The sequence below is a fragment of the Balaenoptera ricei genome, chromosome X (genome assembly GCF_028023285.1).
Source record: "Balaenoptera ricei isolate mBalRic1 chromosome X, mBalRic1.hap2, whole genome shotgun sequence".
Taxonomy (NCBI): domain Eukaryota; kingdom Metazoa; phylum Chordata; class Mammalia; order Artiodactyla; family Balaenopteridae; genus Balaenoptera; species Balaenoptera ricei.
In genome coordinates this window covers 107,392,115-107,413,050 of record NC_082660.1, presented here as the reverse complement: position 1 = coordinate 107,413,050, position 20,936 = coordinate 107,392,115, and the positions used below count along the sequence as shown (strand labels likewise).

The 20,936-nt window shown below is 39.5% G+C and overlaps 1 protein-coding gene across 1 annotated transcript; it reads left to right on the top strand.

The window, feature by feature from the left end:
- Positions 1-878: 878 nt before the first annotated feature.
- On the top strand, positions 879-19,742 carry NKAP (NFKB activating protein). Its single transcript, XM_059910522.1, has 9 exons — positions 879-1,408; positions 4,357-4,437; positions 8,694-8,764; positions 8,946-9,086; positions 11,077-11,140; positions 13,109-13,218; positions 13,316-13,391; positions 14,762-14,911; positions 17,972-19,742. Exons 1-9 carry the CDS (start codon positions 1,023-1,025, stop codon positions 18,144-18,146), a joined length of 1,254 nt encoding a protein of 417 aa, XP_059766505.1. The 5' UTR covers positions 879-1,022; the 3' UTR covers positions 18,147-19,742.
- Positions 19,743-20,936: the final 1,194 nt, after the last annotated feature.

Here is a 20,936-nt window from a genome sequence, read left to right as displayed (position 1 = left end):
ATCAAAAGATTACTGCTAATCACAAAACAACCAGACATCTCAAGTTAATGACTTTAGTGCTTTTCTCTGTATGGGAAGATGCCAAAGTCTGGGCTCATTGCAATTATTCCTTAGATATGCATCTTCCCTATCTAGGGCCACTATCCTGGTTTTTCAACACCCTGAATTCCCCTCAGGGGTAGGGTGTGGGGGTCAAGGCAGCTGCAGTGGCTGGTGGCTTGAGGGAGGGCGACATTCCTAGTTTATTGGTATGGCAGGCAACATTTTTTTTTTGTCCTCACATATGATGGGACTAGTTTAAGGAACTAGACAAGGAGAGGGTTATAAATTCCTTTTGCTGGAGCACATTGGTGGCGATGGGTGGCTGAGGGATAAATATGCAGTTTTCCTCTGTGCTGCGAACCTAACTGGAATGTTAACAGGCTCAAATCAGTAATACAGAATTTGTGACCTCTAAGCTAACTGGGCAATATGGGGCTTAGACATTGTAGCTCTCCACCAATTTAGATAAACCCCCTTTAATTTGCTTGGAATTGTAAAGAATAAAAAAGTGTGTGTGTGTGTGTTTGCGCGCGCGCATGCCCACGCACTCATACATACATACATAGACACATTTATTTATTTACTTACTTAGTTACAACGTATTTATGGTTCATACGGCCGCTCAGTGACATGTGTCCTGTGGCCTGTCGTCCTTCCCTTCAACTATTTCAACTCAAAGCTGAAAAAAGTACACGGTCTCCAGTAGAGCTTAGACTTGAGCAGCCTCACTCGGAACCCGAAGGATGAGCCGACCTGGTTGCCCCACCGGCTTCTTTATACGGATACACACATCCCGTCCCATTGGCAGGACCGCCTAGGTCCGGGGAAGGAATTTGCAGACGTACTCGGAACTGTTTCCAAGGTTTTATCAGGTTTGGGTGGTGTCGCGGCTGCTGGTCCTGGGAGCCAAGGCAACGGAGATCTTCCCAACTTGCGAGAGCGCCCCCTTCTCCCACGGCTTCGGGGACCCAGCAACAGCTATGGCTCCGGTGTCTGGCTCCCGCAGCCCGGAGTGGGAGGCCTCGGGCTCCGGGGGGAAGCGTCGCAGTTCGTCGAAGAGCCCTAAGCCCAGCAAATCCTCTCGCTCCCCGCGGGGCCGCCGCTCTCGCTCGCACTCTTGCTCTCGGTCCGGGGACCGGAATGGCCTTAGCCATCAACTGAGTGGCCCCAGCCAAGGCTCCCGAAACCAGTCCTACCGCTCCCGCTCGCGGTCACGCTCTCGAGAGCGGCCTTCCGCGCCGCGGGGCGCCCCTTTCGCTTCTGCCTCCTCGTCCGCCTATTATGGCGGCTACTCACGCCCCTACGGGAGCGACAAGCCATGGCCTAGCCTCCTGGACAAGGAGAGGGAAGAGAGCCTGCGGCAGAAGTGAGTGAGACGAACGCACCTTATCTTTCGTGAGCCCACCAGCCTTCAGTGTCCGATTTATTGTTCATCTTGCTCCCGACTATACCCATTTCGCTCTCTCTCCCTGACTTGCGCCCATTTTCATCCCCTCCTTCAGTCCACCCACGATAACAGCTTATTCGCCTTTTCTACCCTAGGTTTTCACTCCTCCTCGGGCCCCTTCATCTAGTGCCCTGGGCTCTCGCAACCCCCTCCTGCCTCCTGGCTTGTAGCGGACATGGCCAAGAGCCTCAGACGTACCGGAATTATAGCATTTACTTGGTGTGTCGTTATCATTCGTGAGCATGTTTTATTCCCCACTAGACTGAGCTCACGGAAAGGAGGAGCCCGGTTTTATTGATCACAAAATTCACAGTGGCTAGCACTTTGTAGGCGCGCAACCACTGCTTGTTGAATGATCAAACGGGTTTGAGATGATAGGGTAAGTGAGTGGAATTGTTTTGTAGCGATTTGGGAAGGGTTGAGATTAAGGTTTAAATTGGAGGGGAGGAAAACCTCTGAAACAAGATGTTTGAATAAATGTAGGAAAAGTGATCTGCTAAACTGTAGATTGGACTACACTGAGAAAGATCTTGTCAAGTGGTCTCAATCTTGACCATGAGAAATGAGGTCAGGGTGAGATCAGATCTCCTCTAATGAGACTGAGTATTGGAGTGAAAAATGAATAGTTTAAGAAGGAGAAAGGAAAAGGGTTATAATTATTGCTTTGTAAGTTTTAAAATTTTTTTTTACTTTTTAAAAATTGAATTATAGTTGATGTACAGTGTTTTAAGTTACAGGTGTACAATATAGTGATTCACAATTTTTAAAGGTTATACTTCATATATAGTTATTATATGCTTTGTAAGTCTTAATATCTAACACTTACTGGTTGTTAAATTGTGTATCAGTTACTGTACTGAGTGCTTTACCATACTGTATGTGTTTTTTTAAAAAAGCCAAGAAATTAAAAAGTATAACAGGCATTTAGGAGCAGGTTAAGGTTCCAACAGCTGAGCGATGTCTTCATGAATCTTTTTCTTCCAGGAGTGGGAGGTAATAAAACGTAGTGATGAAGAGGACAGGCTCCAGAATCGGACTGCCTGAGTTTGAAGCCATCCTTTGCTGCTTAATAGTTGTGTGACCTTGGGCAAGTCACTTAACCTCTCTGAGTTTCATTTCTTCACCATTTAAAAGGGGATAAAATTAGCACGAAAGCTTTTTAAGAGTTGTAATGACTTAGTGCCCGGAACATAATAAATAGTCCTTAAGTGTTAGCTGTTAGTGTTTTGGGCATGGGAGCAGAAACAGTAAAAACAGCCCTGAGTTAGGTTGGAGACCTACTTTTCCAAATTAGAATTTCCAGAAAGTTACCCCCAGGCTGTGTCGATCAAAAAGCATCCAGTTTTCTTATTAGACATTCCTCACCAAAAGATGTCAGAATTCCTTGGATGAAATTTGCATTTGTACATTTAGAAGATAAGTAATTTATCTTAAGAGTACAGATGAAGTCAGGTGGTGGGAGGGATAAGAACTTGACTGCTTGCTTTTTTCAGCCTGTCAGGCATTCTTTGTCCTATATGTATATATTCAAAGTTTGGCTGTAAGTATGTCCCCTATTAGATTTTTTTTTAATCTTTATTGGAGTATAATTGCTTTACAATGGTGTATTAGTTTCTGCTTTATAACAAAGTGAATCAGCTATACATATACATATATCCCCATATCTCCTCCCTCCCACCCTCCCTATCCCACCCCGCTAGGTGGTCACAAAGCACCAAGCTGATCTCCGTGTGCTAGGCAGCTGCTTCCCACAAGCTATCTACTTTACATTTGGTAGTGCATATATGTCCATGCCACTCTCGCTTCGTTCCAGCTAACACTTCCCACTCCCGGTGTCCTCAAGTCCATTCTCTATGGCTGCCTCTTTATTCCTGTCCTGCCCCTAGGTTCTTCAGAACCATTTTTTTTTTTTTTTTAGATTCCATATATATATGTGTTAGCATACGGTATTTGTTTTTCTCTTTCTCACTTACTTCACTCTGCATGACAGACTCCAGGTCCATGTTACTTCAAGTGGGAAACCTGAGTCTGACTCTGCATGATTACACCTTTTACCCTGAATAAAGAAGAAAAATAATTTATTTTTAAAAAATCAAACCAATTATATTTATTTTGTAAGGTTTTTTTTTTAAACAAGTGGCATCACAGCAGCTAAACTTTGAGGAATTAAGCCTTAGTTTTTTTGTGTTTTGTGTGTGTGTTTGTAAGTAATATCAAAAATTAAGAGAAGAAATCACAAACATAAGACAAAACAAAAAATTTTGTGTCTTCCAAGAGTAGATAGAGGATTTACTCCTTTTTGAAAAAGGAATTAAAGGGAAAACAGAAAACAAGTGCTGTACCTCATTGAGTACAGTTTTTGTCAAATAAAACTTTTCTTTCACTTTCAGAGCTCCTTTTATTTTCTACTTCTAATGCTTTGTTGTTATTTTCTTCATTAATTCCTGAGTTTCTGAAAACAGAAGGTTTGACCTTATCAAAAGTAGAGAATTATCTTTACTTTCATAAGGATACATAAACAACTGAAGTTATTTCCAAATGTAAGACTGTCTCTGTCACATATTGCAGAAGATGAAAGGAGCAGTTAGGAGCTATGTCATGCATGTGGCGGAAGGGACACACTCGACAGCCTCCCAGGCTGAATTTCTGGCCTGGCCTGTCAGGCTGTCTGTAGTCTGTACCATTTGATAGTACTGTCAGAACATCAGATCCTAAGTGTTGAGTTTACATTTAAACCAAGTTTTTATTAGTTTAAAGTTTAAACTGTAAAGGGAAAATGGAATTTAACTGGACTCCTTTGACTTTTATTATATATTTAGGAAACAGTTTAGCCATGGAGTTATAATTTACCTGCTTATCTCTTCTAGGAGATTAAGTGAGAGAGAGAGGATTGGAGAATTGGGAGCTCCTGAAGTATGGGGACTTTCTCCAAAGAATCCAGAACCAGAGTAAGTGATTTAAAAATATATTTTTTAAATGCAACATTTGTTTAAATCCAGAGTCTATTGTCAAATTTTTTGTTAAGAACTTTAACTACAGCTCTTTTTTTTCCTCTTTCTTATGAGTTATGCTATTATACTCCTTAAGTTTTAAAAACATTGACCATACCTAAGGATTAAAACATGCTCCTAGTGGATTTTAGCATGCTAATTGTTCTCTTTAAGTTGTAATTCATGAGGTGCTAATTTCCTATTCATAGAAGGGTTCAGTGTTGAAACAAATACTTTTATATTATTTTGAATTATTTTTTTCTCAATCCAGTAATTGATTGCATGTCAGACATTAGCATTACAAAGCGTTTTTTTAAAATGAATATACTGATATGGGTTTGTTTAGTTTCCTGCATGCAGTATTGTTGAAGGCCTAATACTTTTTCTTTTTGCCTATTTCTTTTTTCTCTTTGGTGCTATTCATAAGCTGCTTCTTCCCTCTCCTCTATTTCTGTGTTTTCTTTAGATTGAGTTGAGACAATGTGCTTGACAGGTAAACCTGTTATTTGTAACAGGGTGATAAAGCATTATTATCTGAGAGTTCTTTTTTCTTCTTAAAAAAATTATTTTTTTCCCACCACCTGTTATTTTTTTTATTGAGGTATAATTGACATACAACATTAGTTTCAGGCATACAACATAATGATTTGATATTTGTATATATTGCAAAACAATCACCACAATAAGTCTGGTTAACATCCATTACCATACATAGTTATAAATTTTTTTTTCTTGTGATGAGAACTTCTAAGATTTACTTTCTTAGCAGTTTTCCAATATGCATTACAGTATTATTATTATTTTATTTTTATTTTTGGCTGAGTTGGGTCTTTGTCGCTGCACACGGGCTTTCTCTAGTTGCAGCGAGCGGGGGCTGCTCTTTGTTGCGGTGCACGGGCTTCTCATTGCGGTGGCTTCTCTTGTTGCAGAGCACGGGCTCTAGGCGTGCGGGCTTCAGTAGTTGCGGCTCACGGGTTCTAGAGCGCAGGCTTAGTAGTTGTGGCGCATGGGCTTAGTTGCTCTGCAGCACATGGGATCTTCCCGGACCAGGGCTCGAACCCGTGTCCTCTGCATTGGCAGACGGATTCTTAACCACTGTGCCACCAGGGAAGCCCCAGTATTATTAACTGTAGTCGCCATGCTATACATTACATCCCCAGGACTTATTTATTCTATAACTGGAAGTTTGTACTTCTTTATACCCTTCACACATTTTACCCATGCCCCACCCTCTGGCAACCATCATTCTGTTCTCTGTGTCTGTGAGCTTGGTGGTTTTTTGTTTTTTGTTTTTTAGAGTTCACATATAAGTGAGATCATATGATATTTGTCTTTCTCTGTCTGACTTATTTCATTTAGCAAATGCCCTCACAGTCCATTCATGTTGTCTAAAATGGCAAGATTCTTTCTTTTTTAAGGATGAATAATATTCTACTGTGGGGTGTGTGTGTGTGTATATTTCTCACAGTTCTTTTTTATCCATTCATCTGTTAGTGGATATTTGGTTGTTTCTATATCTTGGCTATTGTAAATAATGCTGCAATGAGCATGAGAATGCAGATATATCTTTGAGATACTGATTTCATTTCCTTCAGATATATATCCAGAAGTGGGATTGTTGGATTATATGATAGTTCAATTTTTAATTTTTTGAAGAACCTCCGTACTGAATTCTGTAATGGCTGTACCAATTTATATTCCCACTAACAGGGTACAAGTGTTCCCTCTTCTCCACATTCTCACCAACACTTGTTACCTCCTGTCTCTTTGATAATATTCATCCTAACAGGTGTGAAGTGATATCTCATTTTGGTTTTGATTTGCATTTCCCTGATCATTAGTGATGTTGAGCATCTTTTTATGTACCTATTGGCCATCTGTGTGTCTTCTTTGGAAAAATGTCTATTCAGATCCTCTGCCTATTTTTAAATCACATTGTTTGTTTGCTGTTGAGTTGTATGAGTTCTTTATATATTTTGGATATTAACCCCTCATCAGATATGATTTGCAAATATTTTCTCCCATTCAGTAGGTTGCCTTTTCATTTTGTTGATGGTTTCCTTTGCTGTGCAGAAGCTTTTTAGTTTGATATAGTCACGTTTATTGATTTTTGCTTTTGTTACCTTTGCTTTTGGTGTCAAATCCAAAAAATCATTGCCAAGACCTATGTCAAGGAGCTTACCACCTATGTTTTCTTCTAGGAGTTTTATGGTTTCAGGTTTTACATTCAAGTCTTTAATCCATTTTGAGTTAATTTTTGTGTAATGGTGTAAGATAGTGGTCCATTTCCTTCTTTTGCATGTAGCTATCCAGTTTTCCCAGCACCATTTATTGAACAGACTGTCCTTTCCTCATTGTATATTATTGGCTCCTTTGCCATAAATTAATTGACCATATATACATGGATTTATTTCTGGGCTATCTGTTTTGTTCCATTGATCTATATGTCTGTTTTTATGGCAGTACCATACTGTTTTGATTACTGTAGCTTTGTAGTATAGTTTGAAATCAGGGAGCATGATGCCTCGAGCTTTGTTCTTCTTGCTCAAGATTGCTTTGGCTATTCAGGGTCTTTTGTGGTTTCATGCAGATTTTAGGACTGTTTGTTCTATTTCTGTGAAAAAATACCGTTGGAATTTTGGTAGGAGTTTCATTGAATCTGTAGATTGCTTTGGGTAGTATGGATATTTTAACAATATTAATTCTTCCAATATGTGAGCATAGAAAATCCATTTCTTTGTGTCTTCTTCAATTTATTTCATCAATGTCTTATAGTTTTCAGTGTACAAGTCTTCCACTTCCTTGGTTAAATTTATTTCTAGGTATTTTATTCTTTTTGATGGAATTGTTTTCTTAGTTTCATTTTCTGATAATTCGTTATTAGTGTATAGAAATGCAACGAATTTCTGTGTATTGATTTTGTATCCTGCAACTTTACTGAATTCATTTATTGGTGCTGAGTCTTTTGGTGGAGTCTTTGGGATTTTCTATATATAGTATCATGTCATCTGCAAATAATGACAGTTTTACTTCTTCCTTTCCAATTTGGATGCCTTTTATTTCTTGTTCTTGCCTAATTGCTGTGTCTAGGACTTCCAATACTATGTTGAATAAAAGTGGTGAGAGTGGGCATCCTTGTCTTGTTTAGCTTTTCACCATTGAGTATGATGTTAACTGTGGGCTTGTCATATATATTGTCTTTATTATGTTGAGATACTGAAACTTGTTCTAACAGATACCTTTAAAATACTCAAAGAGGGCTTCCTGGTGGTGCAGTGGTTAAGAATCTCCCTGCCAATACAGGGGACACGGGCTCGAGTCCTGGACCAAGAAGATCCCACATGCCACAGAGCAACTAAGCCCGTGTGCCACAACTACTGAGCCTGCGCTCTAGAGCCCGTGCGCCACAACTACTGAAGCCCACGTGCCTAGAGCCTGTGCTCTGCAACAAGGGGAGCCATCGCAATGAGAAGCCCGCGCACCGCAACAGAGAGTAGCCCCTGCTCGCCGAAACTAGAGAAAGCCCGCGTGCAGCAACAAAGACCCAACGCAGCCAAGAATAAAAATAAATAAATAAATTTATTTATTTTAGAAGAATACTCAAAGAATTAGAGTTGAAAGGAATCCTAAATATAATTTTCTAGGCAATTTCTAAATTATTCCAGATGTGATCTTCAGAGGAAAAGACCGTGATATGGAAATTCCCTTTTTAAGCTATTGTAGAATGTTAATAATACTCATTTTTAGAATTCTCTTAAAACAGGATGAAATCTCTATAGCTGTAGTGTGTTAGATTCTTGCTCTGGGGAGACAGAACAGTTGCTGCTCTACCGTATGTCTGTTCCTCAAGTAGAATGAAATTATGAAGTCTTCCCTCAGCCTTCTTATCTCCAGTTTCTCTCTCTTTCCTTATGGTTCCTGTTTCCCTGCATTTGCCTTGTGGTTTCTTCGAAAATATAAATCCTTCATGCTGCTTTCAGCGTGAATAGCATTTTGTTAACTCGAAAGCTTTATGCAAATGTAAGTGATTATTCTACTATTATGAAGGTGGTTGGCCGATAAGCTATACTGTTAAAAAAGCAGTCCGGTGCTGGCTTTGAATGGTTCTTAGACAATCAATTTGTTATTGAAAAATTTTAAGTGTATATTTTTATACTCTGTGGTCCATATTTTATCACTTTTCTGATTCTTACTACAATTTTCTTTAAATTCAGCTCTGATGAACATACACCAGTAGAGGACGAAGAGCCAAAGAAAAGCACCACTTCAGCTTCTACTTCAGAAGGTATTTTTTAAATATAGGACATTTTTATTGAGAAGTTTAAAAAATACGTTTATAAATAGTTGAACATTAGACTTTACTCAAATCGCCTGTCATCAATTCCCTTTCAGTATTTTTAACACAATAAAATTTATGCTCAGAAACACTTCTTTAGAAGTTAGTTTTTTATTTGTATTTTATGTAGAAGAAAAGAAGAAGAAGAAGAAGTCTAGTCATTCAAAAGAAAGATCCAAGAAAAGGAGGAAGAAAAAATCATCTAAAAGAAAACACAAGAAGTATTCTGATGATAGTGACAGTGACTCTGATTCTGAAACAGACTCCAGTGGTAAGAAAGCCAACATCCTTCTGTGAGCCTTGCTTCAAAACTAGTTGTACTTCTTGAAAGCTTATTTTAGAAGAAGGTTCTTAAAAACAGTAATAGCCAAGAGTTTTAAACACTCACTGACTTTGTGTTGGGCACCCTGCTAAGTGCTTGATATGCATTATTGCTATTTAATCCACACAGTCACTGAAGGACACATCTTAGAGATGGAGAAATGGAGGCCCAGAGCAGGTTATAAGTACTGCACCCAAGACCACACAGTTGGGATTCAAACCTAAGCCATGTGACTACAGATTGGTTGTGTGTAGCTGTACAAGGCATGTGGCACCGAACCAAGTTGGGGTTAGTCTGTGAGACGTGTGGTGCCAAACCAAGCCACAGGGGGCTGCCTCAGCCCAGTGGAGCGGCGCTTTTGTGAGATTCTCACACTCAGTGGGCGCCTTTGTGCAATTTTCAAAAAGGTGCACCATAGGGGACTCCCTCAGGCCAGCAGCTGATTTAGGTGTCACACTTCCTGTGGGGCGGCACATCACAAAAAAGCCACCTTTTTGCGCCCTCTCCTGGCTGATGACTGACAGAGGGTGCCTCCTCTGGGGACACGTTACACTAAGGCACCCTTTCCTCTGATGTCACCTGGGTTTCCTGGCCCTCACTGTCACCTTTCTTCCTCACTGCTGGAAGGCTGAGCTTTCTTGAAGCGCAAATCTGAGCATGGCGGTCCCTACTTAAAATCCTTCCGCAGTTCTCCATGGCCTTCAGGGTAAAGTCAGATCCCGATTGATCTCTCACATCACACATACCCTGTGGCTCTCCTGCAGCATCCTCTTTGGCCTAAGAATGACTTTCCATCTCCTTGATACTGCACGTCCTTTCTCTTGACTCTGTCGCTTGATGCAGAGAGTCCATCTGCCTACAATGCCGGTCTCTCCCTGCACGCGGCTTGGCTTACTCATTGCTATGATGGGCATGCATTACTTTTGTAATGAAACTGATTTTAAAAAGAACTAGCTTAAGAGTCACCTTTTCCTGGTCAACCGTTCCTCAGCCACCCTCCCCAAATCAGCCTGATTTTGAGACTCCTCTGTATGCCCAGAGCACCCCATGCTTCCCTCTCACTCAGATTCTACTTGCCTCTTTCCCTGTGTCTCCTCCACTAGAATGAGCTCCTGGAAAGCAAACCCCCAAACACACACATCATGAAAATACTCAAACACTGAGAAAAGTGAAGGGAGTAGTATTATTTTTTTTTTTTTTTAGAAATTCACGTTCTTTTATTTATTTATTTATTTATTTATGACTGTGTTGAGTCTTCGTTTCTGTGCGAGGGCTTTCTCTAGTTGCGGCAAGTGGGGACCACTCTTCATTGCGGTGCGCGGGCCTCTCACCATCGCGGCCTCTCTTGTTGCGGAGCACAGGCTCCAGATGCGCAGGCTCAGTAATTGTGGCTCACGGGCCTAGTTGCTCCGTGGCATGTGGGATCTTCCCAGACCAGGGCTCAAACCCGTGTCCCCTGCATTGGCAGGCAGATTCTCAACCACTGCGCCACCAGGGAAGCCCGGGAGTAGTAGTATTAATGCCATGTACAGTACTTGTCACTCAGGTTTAACATTTGTTAGCATTTTGACATATTTGCTTCAGATAGGGATTTTTTTGTTGAGATAGTCAAGGTAAATTACAAATACCACACTGCCACCCTAAATATTTCTGTATACACCTCTAAACAATAAGGACATTTTCGTATCTGACCACAATACTATTATCTCATGCAATAAGGTTAATAATAATACCCTATATAACCAAATGCAATTTTAATTTCTATGTCCCCCGTGCCTAGCACATTTCCTAACAAGTAGAAATAAATGTTTGAATGAATTTGAATGAATTAATTTCTCTGTAACAACAAATGGAAGAGTAATAAGATATTTATCTACTCAAGAGTATTGGGGTTTTAGAATTAAAAATTTTTTTAATTATAATGTGCTTTAATTTGCAGATGGAGATACAAAAAGGAGAGCAAAGAAAGCCAAGAAAAAGGAAAAGAAGAAGAAACGCAGATCGTCAGTTTTTTTCTTTAATTTTTATTATGGAAAAGTTCAAAAATATAGAAAATTATATAAAATAGTGTAATGGACCTCCATGTCACCATCACCCAGCTTGAACAAGTATCAACTCATTGGCAGTCTCTAATGCCCGCCCCGCCATTGTTTTGAAACCAATACCAGATATCATTTCATTCATAAAGCTGCGAGTTTCTCTAAAAGATAGGCATTCTTTAAAAAAAAAAAAAAGTACAATACTGTTAATCCGCCTAAAATGTTTAACAGTAATTGTTCATTCAATTCTCAGTAGTTTTTGGTATAGTTTATTCAAATTAGGATCCAAACAATGTACATAAATTGTGATTGGTTGATATGTCTCTTACATCTCTTTAAATAGATAGCTTCCCCTTCCCTTTTTGTTCCTGCAGTTTTTTTGTAGCAGAAACAAAATCATTTGTCCTGGAGGGTTTCCTGCGGTATGGATTTTGCTGGTTGTATTCTTACAGTGTTCTTTTAACATGTTTTCTATCCTTTGTATTTCCTGTAGATTGACAGTTAGGTCTAGACACTTGATAAGGTTCAGATTTGAGTTTCTGGCAGGAATACTTCATAGGCGGTGCTGTGTACTTGCAGCAGGAGGCAGATAATGTCTGGTTATCTCTTTTTGTCATATTAACTGGCATCAGTAGTCATTGTCTAGGTCCCTTATATCATTGCCAAGTGGTGATGGTCTACTTCTGGCTTTCTTTCTTCATGTATTAGGTAGAATAATTCTATATGAGAAACCTACCCTCATTAACTATTTGGTTACTCTGAAGTGTAGTTGGTATAGTAAGGGCAGAATAATTGCTTACTTTTTTTGTTTTATGAGTTTTCAAAATAATGAGTTGGGGTTTTTTAGTATCATTATGAACCCAAGGATTCAAACATATTTGATGTATTTTAATCCACTACACTGAAAATTGTTGATGTTCAAATTGGTAAGAGCTGTTTTTTATTTTTTTTAAATTTTTTTTAATAAATTTATTTATTTTATTTATTTATTTTTGGCTGCATCGGGTCTTCGTTGCTGTGCACAGACTTTCTCTAGTTGCAGTGAGCGGGGGCTACTCTTTGTTGCTGTGCACGGGCTTCTCATTGTGGTGGGTGGCTTCTCGTTACGGAGCATGGTCTCTAGGTGCACGGGCTTCAGTAGCTGTGGCATGTGTGCATCAGTAGTTGTGGTTCGCGGGCTCCAGAGCGCAGGCTCACTAGTTGTGGCGCACGGGCTTAGTTGCTCCGTGGCATGTGGGATCTTCCCAGACCAGGGCTCGAACCCATGTCCCCTGCATTGGCTGTCGGATTCTTAACCACTGCGCCACCAGGGAAACCCAAGAGCTGTTTTTTAAACTGCTTTATTTCTGCTACCTTTCTACAACGTGAGAACTATATTTTATTGTTCCCTTAGGGATCTTTTTTTTTTAAAAAATAAATTTATTTATTTATTTATTTTTGGCTGCATTAGGTCTTCGTTGCTGTGCACGGGCTTTCTCTAGTTTTGGCGAGCAGGGGCTGCTCTTCGTTGCAGTGCCCGCGGGCTTATTGCGGTGGCTTCTCTCGTTGTGGCACACGGGCTCTAGAGCACAAGCTCAGTAGTTTTGGCGCGTGGGCGCTAGAGTGCAGGCTCAGTAGTTGTGGCGCACGGGCTTAGTTGCTCCGCGGCATGTGGGATCTTCCCGGACCAGGGCTCGAACCCGTGTCCCCTGCATTGGCAGGCAGATTCTTAACCACTGTGCCACCAGGGAAGCCCCGGGATCTTTTTTTTTATAGTGAAACATGATTTGGTTAAATAAGTTAGATTTTTTTAATTAAAGTTCTTCTGTAATAAGTTTGAATTAGCTGAGCATCCAGATCATTTCAGTCAGTCCTTCATTGCCTTGAAAAAAATAAGATGCCCTTTAGCATGGGAATATTAAATCAATTTATATCAAATTATAATCATTACAGGAAGAAATATAAGAAAAAGAAGTCTAAGAAGAGCAGAAAAGATTCCAGTGATTCAAGTTCTAAAGAGTCCCAAGAAGAGTTTCTGGAGAATCCCTGGAAGGATCGATCAAGTAGGTTCTTCTGATAGACTTCGACTCAGAACAGATAAAACATTAAATTAACTGATTAGTCAAAATGTGAATATGTTTCTGAACATCTTTTGTGCAGAGCCTGAAGAACCCTCAGATTTGATTGGCCCAGAGGCTCCCAAAACACTTGCCTCTCAAGATGATAAACCTTTGAAGTAAGTTAAGAGTGTGTTTATAATCTCTAAAGTACCGTACCCAAAAGTATGGTCCTAACTTCCTCTTCCAAGCTTATCTTCCTCTACTCCCTTATTTAGATGCCAGGTTCCAACTGAGCTGAACTAAAACTTCCCTGTATTCACTGTGCACTTTCACCTTATTTCTCCCCCCAATGTGCCTTCCCTTCTTTCCCCAGCCCTGATTTCTTTACTACCCCCAATTTCTTCCTGTTAAAATGCTTAACATTCTTCAAAGCCCTTTTCAAAAGGAGGGGGCATATGCTGATTCCCAATATCTTCCCTCCACAGGTAGGTGTGATTCCTACCCCTCTTTATTTTTTATTTATTTATTTTTTACTTTGTTTTATTTTTTAAATTTATTTGTTTGTTTGTTTGTTTTGGCTGCGTTGGGTCTTCCTTGCTGCACGCAGGCTTTCTCTAGTTGCAGCGAGCGGGGGCTACTCTTCGTTGCTGTGCACGGGCTTCTCATTGCGGTGGCTTCCCTTGTTGCAGAGTACGGGCTCTAGGTGCACTGGCTTCAGTAGTTGTGGCACGCAGGCTCAGTAGTTGTGGCTCGTGGGCTCTAGAGCGTAGGCTCAGTAGTTGTGGTGCACGGGCTTAGTTGCTCCACGGCATGTGGGATCTTCCCGGACCAGGGATCGAACCCATGTCCCCTGCATTGGCAGGTGGATTCTTAACCACTGCACCACCAGGGAAGTCCTCCTACCCCTCTTTAATCCTTTAGTCCTCATAGCATTTTCTTTCTTTTGTGCAATGTGTTATATATTCTACATTGTATTAGTGTTATATTCTTATTAATATGTAAGTGCCATAAGAACAGAGATTATTTTTATATTACAAGCTTTGAGTTTAATAACTATTCAAGAAGAATTCAGTGAATTGAATGAAGGGATGGTAGTTTTCAAAGTCCCCTTGAATGAAAGTTATTTGAGAACCGTTACTGTATAGCATTATTATTGGTTATAAGTCTAATAAATATGTTAATTTGAGATATATTATTTCTTTACTTTTTTTTTTAAAGGGAAAAAGGTAAAAGGAATTCGCTGGAGGCAGAAGCAATAAAGGCAATACCTGTGGGAAAAATTGATCCATAATTGTAAACCATGAGTATATGCTCACTAACATCAGTTCTTTTATTCTTCCAAAGTACCTCTGCATTTCTGGGTTAGTGATATAGGTCACAGTGCAGTGTTCCCTAGTTAAGTTAAAGTAATTTACATTGGGCTTCCCAGCATGCTGCCCAGCAACTGTTATTCCTACTGTTCTCTGAGAGAAATGGTTTTTTGTGCTCTCTTTAGATGATGAACTTTTTATAATGAACCTTTTCTGAATTCTATATTACTTTGTAGCTATGGCCATGCTCTGTTACCTGGTGAAGGTGCAGCTATGGCTGAGTATGTAAAAGCTGGAAAACGTATCCCACGAAGAGGTGAAATTGGCTTGACAAGTGAAGAAATTGCATCATTTGAATGCTCGGGTTACGTAATGAGTGGTAGCAGGTATGTTCTTGGCATTGAGGTCAGTTTCCTTTCTCACTACCAAAATTATATTTTGGTGACAGATTTTCATTAAGTGACCATTCCTGATGAAAAGTAAAGTATAAATATTGGTTTAATATTGGTTTTGTTAGTATAAATGTAGTTGTCTAAAATTCCAAGTAGGTATGCAACTCGGCTGTGTCTCCAACTTCAAAGAATCAGTCTTTTCAGTGTCCTTTTCTAATCCATATTTTGGTACAGATAGTTTATCCTCCGGAGAATATAGTTAAATTCAGCTATTTATCACTGCCCCACGAGGAATGTGGCATTCTGGTAGTTAGGAAAGCATTTACATAAGACAGTGTTTCCTGTTTTCTGAGTTTGTCTCTAGTTCTCTGTGGAGTCAGAGAACGTGGACTCTCTAGTTCTCTGGACTCTGAGAATGAAGAGCAGAAAAGGATTATGACAGAGAACAGAGATCAGTTTTAGCATGAGAAAAGGAATACAAAATTGGGAAGAGAAAGCAAAGTCCCAGGAAGAGCAAGGAGAGGGAACTAATAGGGTATCAGTACCAAGATCAAACTGAATTTTGGATTTTTTAAAACTTCATAAACTTTTAAAAGTGGGTAAACATTTTTAAGTGAAATTGGAGGCAAATATTTGTGGAACCCCTGAAGCATCTCCAGAATCTTGGAATTCTGAGGACTGATATTTGAAAACATTATACCTAAGGACTAGTAAGACAAGAAAAAGAAATTAGAGGCATAAGAATTAGAACAGAGGATATAACACTGTCATTTTTTGTGAATGATATGATTTTTTACATAGAAAATCCTAAAGAATCTTCAGATGAATTACAAATAATAGGAAGGTTTAACAAATAGTTGGATATAATGTTAATACCCAAAAATCAATTGCATTTTTATGTACCAGCAACAAAGAACTGGAAAATATAGTTAAATAAAAAGAAAACATTTATAATAGTATCAGAGAATATGAAGGACTTAGGAATAAATCTTCACAAAAGATGTCCAAGACCTTTACAGGGAAAACTATAAGACATTATTAAGAGACATTAAAGAAGACCTAAATAAATGGAGAGGTATCATGTTCATGAATAGGAAGGCAATATTGTAAAGTTGTCAGTTCTTCCAAAATTAATCTGTAGATTCAGTGCAGTTCCAATCAAAATCACAACTGAGATTTTCATGAAACGTAATAAGATGGTTCTAAAATTTATATGTTAGACTAGAGGGCCAAGAATAGCCATCTTACTTCTGAAGAAGAGCAGGAAGGTGATTTGCCCTACCATATATGAGGGCTTATTATGAAGCTTGCAGCACTTTGGAAGAGTGGCGTAACAAATGAATTGTTCAACGGAATAAAATACAGAGCCCAGGGGCAGAGCCATACATGTATGGAACTTTGTTATATGAAAGAGCTGGTATGTCAGATCAGCGGGGAAAGAATGAACTAGGCAATAAATGGATCAGGAAGAAAATGGTTATCTGTATGGAAAAAGATGAAAGTAGAACCCTGTATCACCATATTTAAAAATCATTGCAGCTAGATCAGGAGTTAAACGTCAAAAACAACTTTAATACTCTTAGTATAAAATATGAGGAGATTTCTATTAGATCTTGGGGTGGGGAAGCATTTCTTAAAGAAGGCCAAAAAAAATGCACTAACTATAAAATAATGTATTGATAAATTTGCCTGAGTTAAAAATAAGAACTTTTGTTTATCAAAAGACATCTTAAAATAAGTAAAAAGACAAGTTCCAAGCTAGGATGAGATCTTGTAATACACACAACTGATAGTATTGAGAGTATTTAAAGAATACCTATAAACAATCCAAAAGAAAAGTGGGAAAATGACACAAACAGGCATTTGTCAGAAGGAAAAAATATATGGCCTACACATACAAAAAAGATGTTCGTTATCATTGGAAATGGAAATCAACATATGGAAATACCATTTTACACCCATTTGATAGAGGTAAGTTCAAAGTTCTAACAATTCCAAGCATTTGAGAGGATGTGGATCCACAGGCTCTCTTAAGTATTGCCAGTGGTGGTATAAATCGGTACAACGATTTTGGAAAACATTCTGACATTATCTTGGGAAGTTGAGCATTCACATATTTTATGACCCAGCAACTCCATACCTACATACCCAAGAGAATCTTTCCCATGTACTAGGAGATGTGTACATTGATGTTTATTACAGCATCATTCACATGGCACTTTCCGTTCCAGATAAACTACTCACTATACCCTGAGCAACCTAAATACATTGTCGTCTCCTTGACTTACCACCTGCCACTCCCCCACCTTCACACTAACCTGAAATGATCCTCCCCTCTTCTCCTTACTCAGTTTGCTCTGTTTTTCTAGGCATAGTTCAAGCTTCATCTTGAATTGATTGTGTAGGATTGGGTACATATACATAAAAGAGGCAGGTTTTCATGAAGTTTTCCTTCTAAATAGGCAGACCTTTTGAAGATGATGTAAGAGTTTCCCTCTGCCTCGACCCCTATACTTTCCTGATTTGGTCCTTGTGCTAAAATCCCTTCTTTCTTTTCTTTGAGCTGCAACTGAATTCTAAGGACGTTAAATCCACCCACAAAACTCACCCAAAAATTCGATTGTAGATTTAAACCTGGTTCTTTTGGTTGTATGATAAATTAGAACTTTGAAGAAGTTCCACCTGCTAGATGACAACTTAAATCTTATCTATCCTACTATCAGGTCTACATATCACTTAGGAAGTTTAACAATTTGCCTGTTCCTAGTTGTTTTACTGGAAATAACAGAACCAGACTTAGGCCCTTAGTATTTGAAATTAATAACATTCACCCTATTGACAGAACCACAGAGATCATTATTTGAATACTAGAAATGAATCAAAGGACATGTCAGCAGATAAAATGAATGATCTTTTGAAAATCTAACTCATTACAGAAACAGTTTCTATTTGTCGGCTTTTTAAATAGACTACTCTGTATTACGAAAGAATTAGTGAGGAAGCACTATGAAAATAATTACTGAGAAATTAAGCCAAAAATAAAATTATCTCCAGGCATCGCCGAATGGAGGCTGTGCGACTGCGAAAAGAGAACCAGATCTATAGTGCTGATGAGAAGAGAGCCCTTGCATCCTTTAACCAAGAAGAGAGACGAAAGAGAGAAAACAAGATTCTGGCCAGTTTTCGAGAGATGGTATACAGAAAAACTAAAGGGAAAGAGGACAAATAAGGATTTTCTGATTGTTCATCAGACATTTTTAACAACAAAAAAGAAAGTTTGGGTTCCATATATACACACAAAAAGATTATCATGATCTGAAGAAGCTTTACAGTGCTATACTGTGCCTTCTATTTAATTCTTTCAGTCCTTCTATAAAAAGCTGCTTATTGATGTAACTTTAGCAAGCTCTTTGGGTTATTTTGGATTGACCAAAACAACCTTCTGGTTTAAAAATCCAAATTATGAATGAAACTCTACTGTGTTGGGGGAGGTGGCATTGAGAGAAGGTGCTGGTGAGGTGAGAAACTGAACTCACACCATGGGACAGTGCTCCCATTAGCTCTACATGGTGCCCACTCCCCAACCCATCCCAACTGAACTTGTAAGAAATTATCATTCCTCTATGTTGAATGTGTTATAAATGGACTTGATAGAAACACACAGGAGGCCACTTTTGTTACCAAAATGAAGGCATGGCTGAAAAAAGCAAATCTGGAATTTGAAGGTTGACTTGTATATTACAATATTATTGTCAGCTCTGGAAGTAATGTATTTTGATTTTAGTCCCTGCCTCCACCCCAAAACCAACAAGCAAACCAAAAAGCAAACTAACCCACAGACTTGTTGAATTGAAAATGTGAACATTAGTTTTAAAATTCTTAATAGGTTAATTAAAAATGGTTATTTCAAATATAAAATATTGGGAAGTCTCCTGTTGTGCCAGTGTAAGTACATTATTTCCGTCTGAGCTGTGTTTAGATCATTATTTGAATACTAGAAATGGATGGGAGTCAACAATGGTCAGGAGTTTAATAAGGAAAAATATAATGAGTCATTGTTTTCATTGTTTTAACTTGGTTGCTTCATAAGGATGAAGCTAAAATGATGTTAAACGTTTTTAAAGTCTGTCCTTTGTAATAAGCAGATTTCATTTTAAGCATTGCTAAACTTTTCAGTTTATTTTTTACATCTGTCATTCAGTTTAATCTGTAACTTCATATAGAACCCCTCACTTTCTCACTTTTTTATGGCTACTGTTGGCTTTTAAGTTTGGGAGAAATGGAAAATTCTGGGACTGTGAGATCGTGATCTTTTTCCTTCCCTCCTTTTGTTAAAGTTTAGTTGTTAGGACATACGAGCGAAGGGGGAGGGGATAGTAGAAGTTTTGGCTGTTTTTGTTAAGGTTGTTTTGAGCTGCATTATTATGTGCCTAGGATAAATTTAAATTATCTGAGTGATGGGGAATTTCTGACTTTGCTGTTATAAAATGCCCTCTCTCCTTACAATAAAGTTTTTTTTTTTAAAAAAAGGTTTTTTTTTGAAGAGAACACTGCATTTATTTAACCCCATAAATTATAACATCTTAACACATGTAAAATTTTTGTATTTTTAAAGTGCTTTGAAAGATATTTTTTTTAACAAGTGGAAAATAATGTTCTTTAAAAGACATCAAACTTTTAGTGGAAAATGATATTACCAGAAGCATGTAAGGATTTGTTCATCCTCTTCAAGAAATGGGATTTTTATGTAAAATATATATGTAGCACTGAATGCCAAAATGATGGGTATGTGTGGTTGGAATTAAAAATGAGATTTGCTAATAAACCCATCGGGATGGTGTCTTAAGTCAAGAACGACCTTGAGAGGGGAGAGGGAGGGGCGTTGGGTAATCAGTGCTTCCGGAGGTGAACTTCCTTGCCTTGTGATGGGTTTGAGTTAGTGGTCAGGACAGCCATTCAGACTGACAGTCCCCAGAACTTCTGCGGCTTCAGTGACAGGGACAGGAATGTGGTTGACTTGAATATTCTTCAGGCAGCCAAAAAAGGATTTCCACGCAGGAAGCTTCAGGGTTTTCAAATTAGCTGGGACACCTCCAATGTGCAGATGCTCCTGCGTGCGGGCAGTGGGGACGGGGTGCTGTCCAGCGGTGGAACTATAGTCTGCGTCCAGTTTCAGGTGCAGGATGTGCTGTTTTATGGTGACTGTCACGGAGTGCCACTGTCCGTCACACAGAGATTGCTTTGGTGTGACCGATGTCAGGATCCCACCTGCCTCACTGCCCACAGAGGCCGTGACCTTTCCTGCCTCCATATAAACACATAAGTGCTCCCCAGGTTGACTTCCGATGTGAATTAGAGTTCCAGTGAGACTTCTTGGGCGAATGCTGAAAACAAGCTTAAATTCTGGCCCCAAAAGCACGGAGTTAGCTAGGATGACATGACCTCCTTCTTGAGAAAAGTAGATGCCGTTCTCCAAAGAGCCATCCAAGCAGGGAGACACCCCAAAGCTTGCAGAAGCAGTGTCCAGGGGTTTCAAATCCAACTGAAAGTTCCTCAGGCATCCCACAAAGCTGTTTTGGGGGAGGGTCTTTGGTTTTCCTGATGGAGACGATCCCAGGTAAACTGGTGCTCTGAGGCTGACGGTGGAATTTCTGGGCAAACTTCCCTCCCGGGCCCTTAGACCATCCACAACCAAGTGCCCCCTTTCTCCATCTTGCCCAAATGCCACCGTGTGCCACTTCCCATCACTGCACTTTGCTCTTGAGCTTCAGTTTTTTTCCTCCTGCGCCCAGTGCAAAGACCAGACGTCCTTTCGAAAGATAAAGAGCCATAAAGGAGTTCTTAGTGCCTGTGTAAAACACGCGCCCTCTGGACGCCGTTGTCTGCAAGTCCACGGCAAACTGTGACCTGGGTTTCAGCAACTCCTGGGGAAGCATGAATAGCAAGTGGCTGGTGGGACTGTCCCCAAACCTGAGGGCTCTGTGGCTGGCCTGGGCCTCTGGAAGTGGTGGGCAAGACT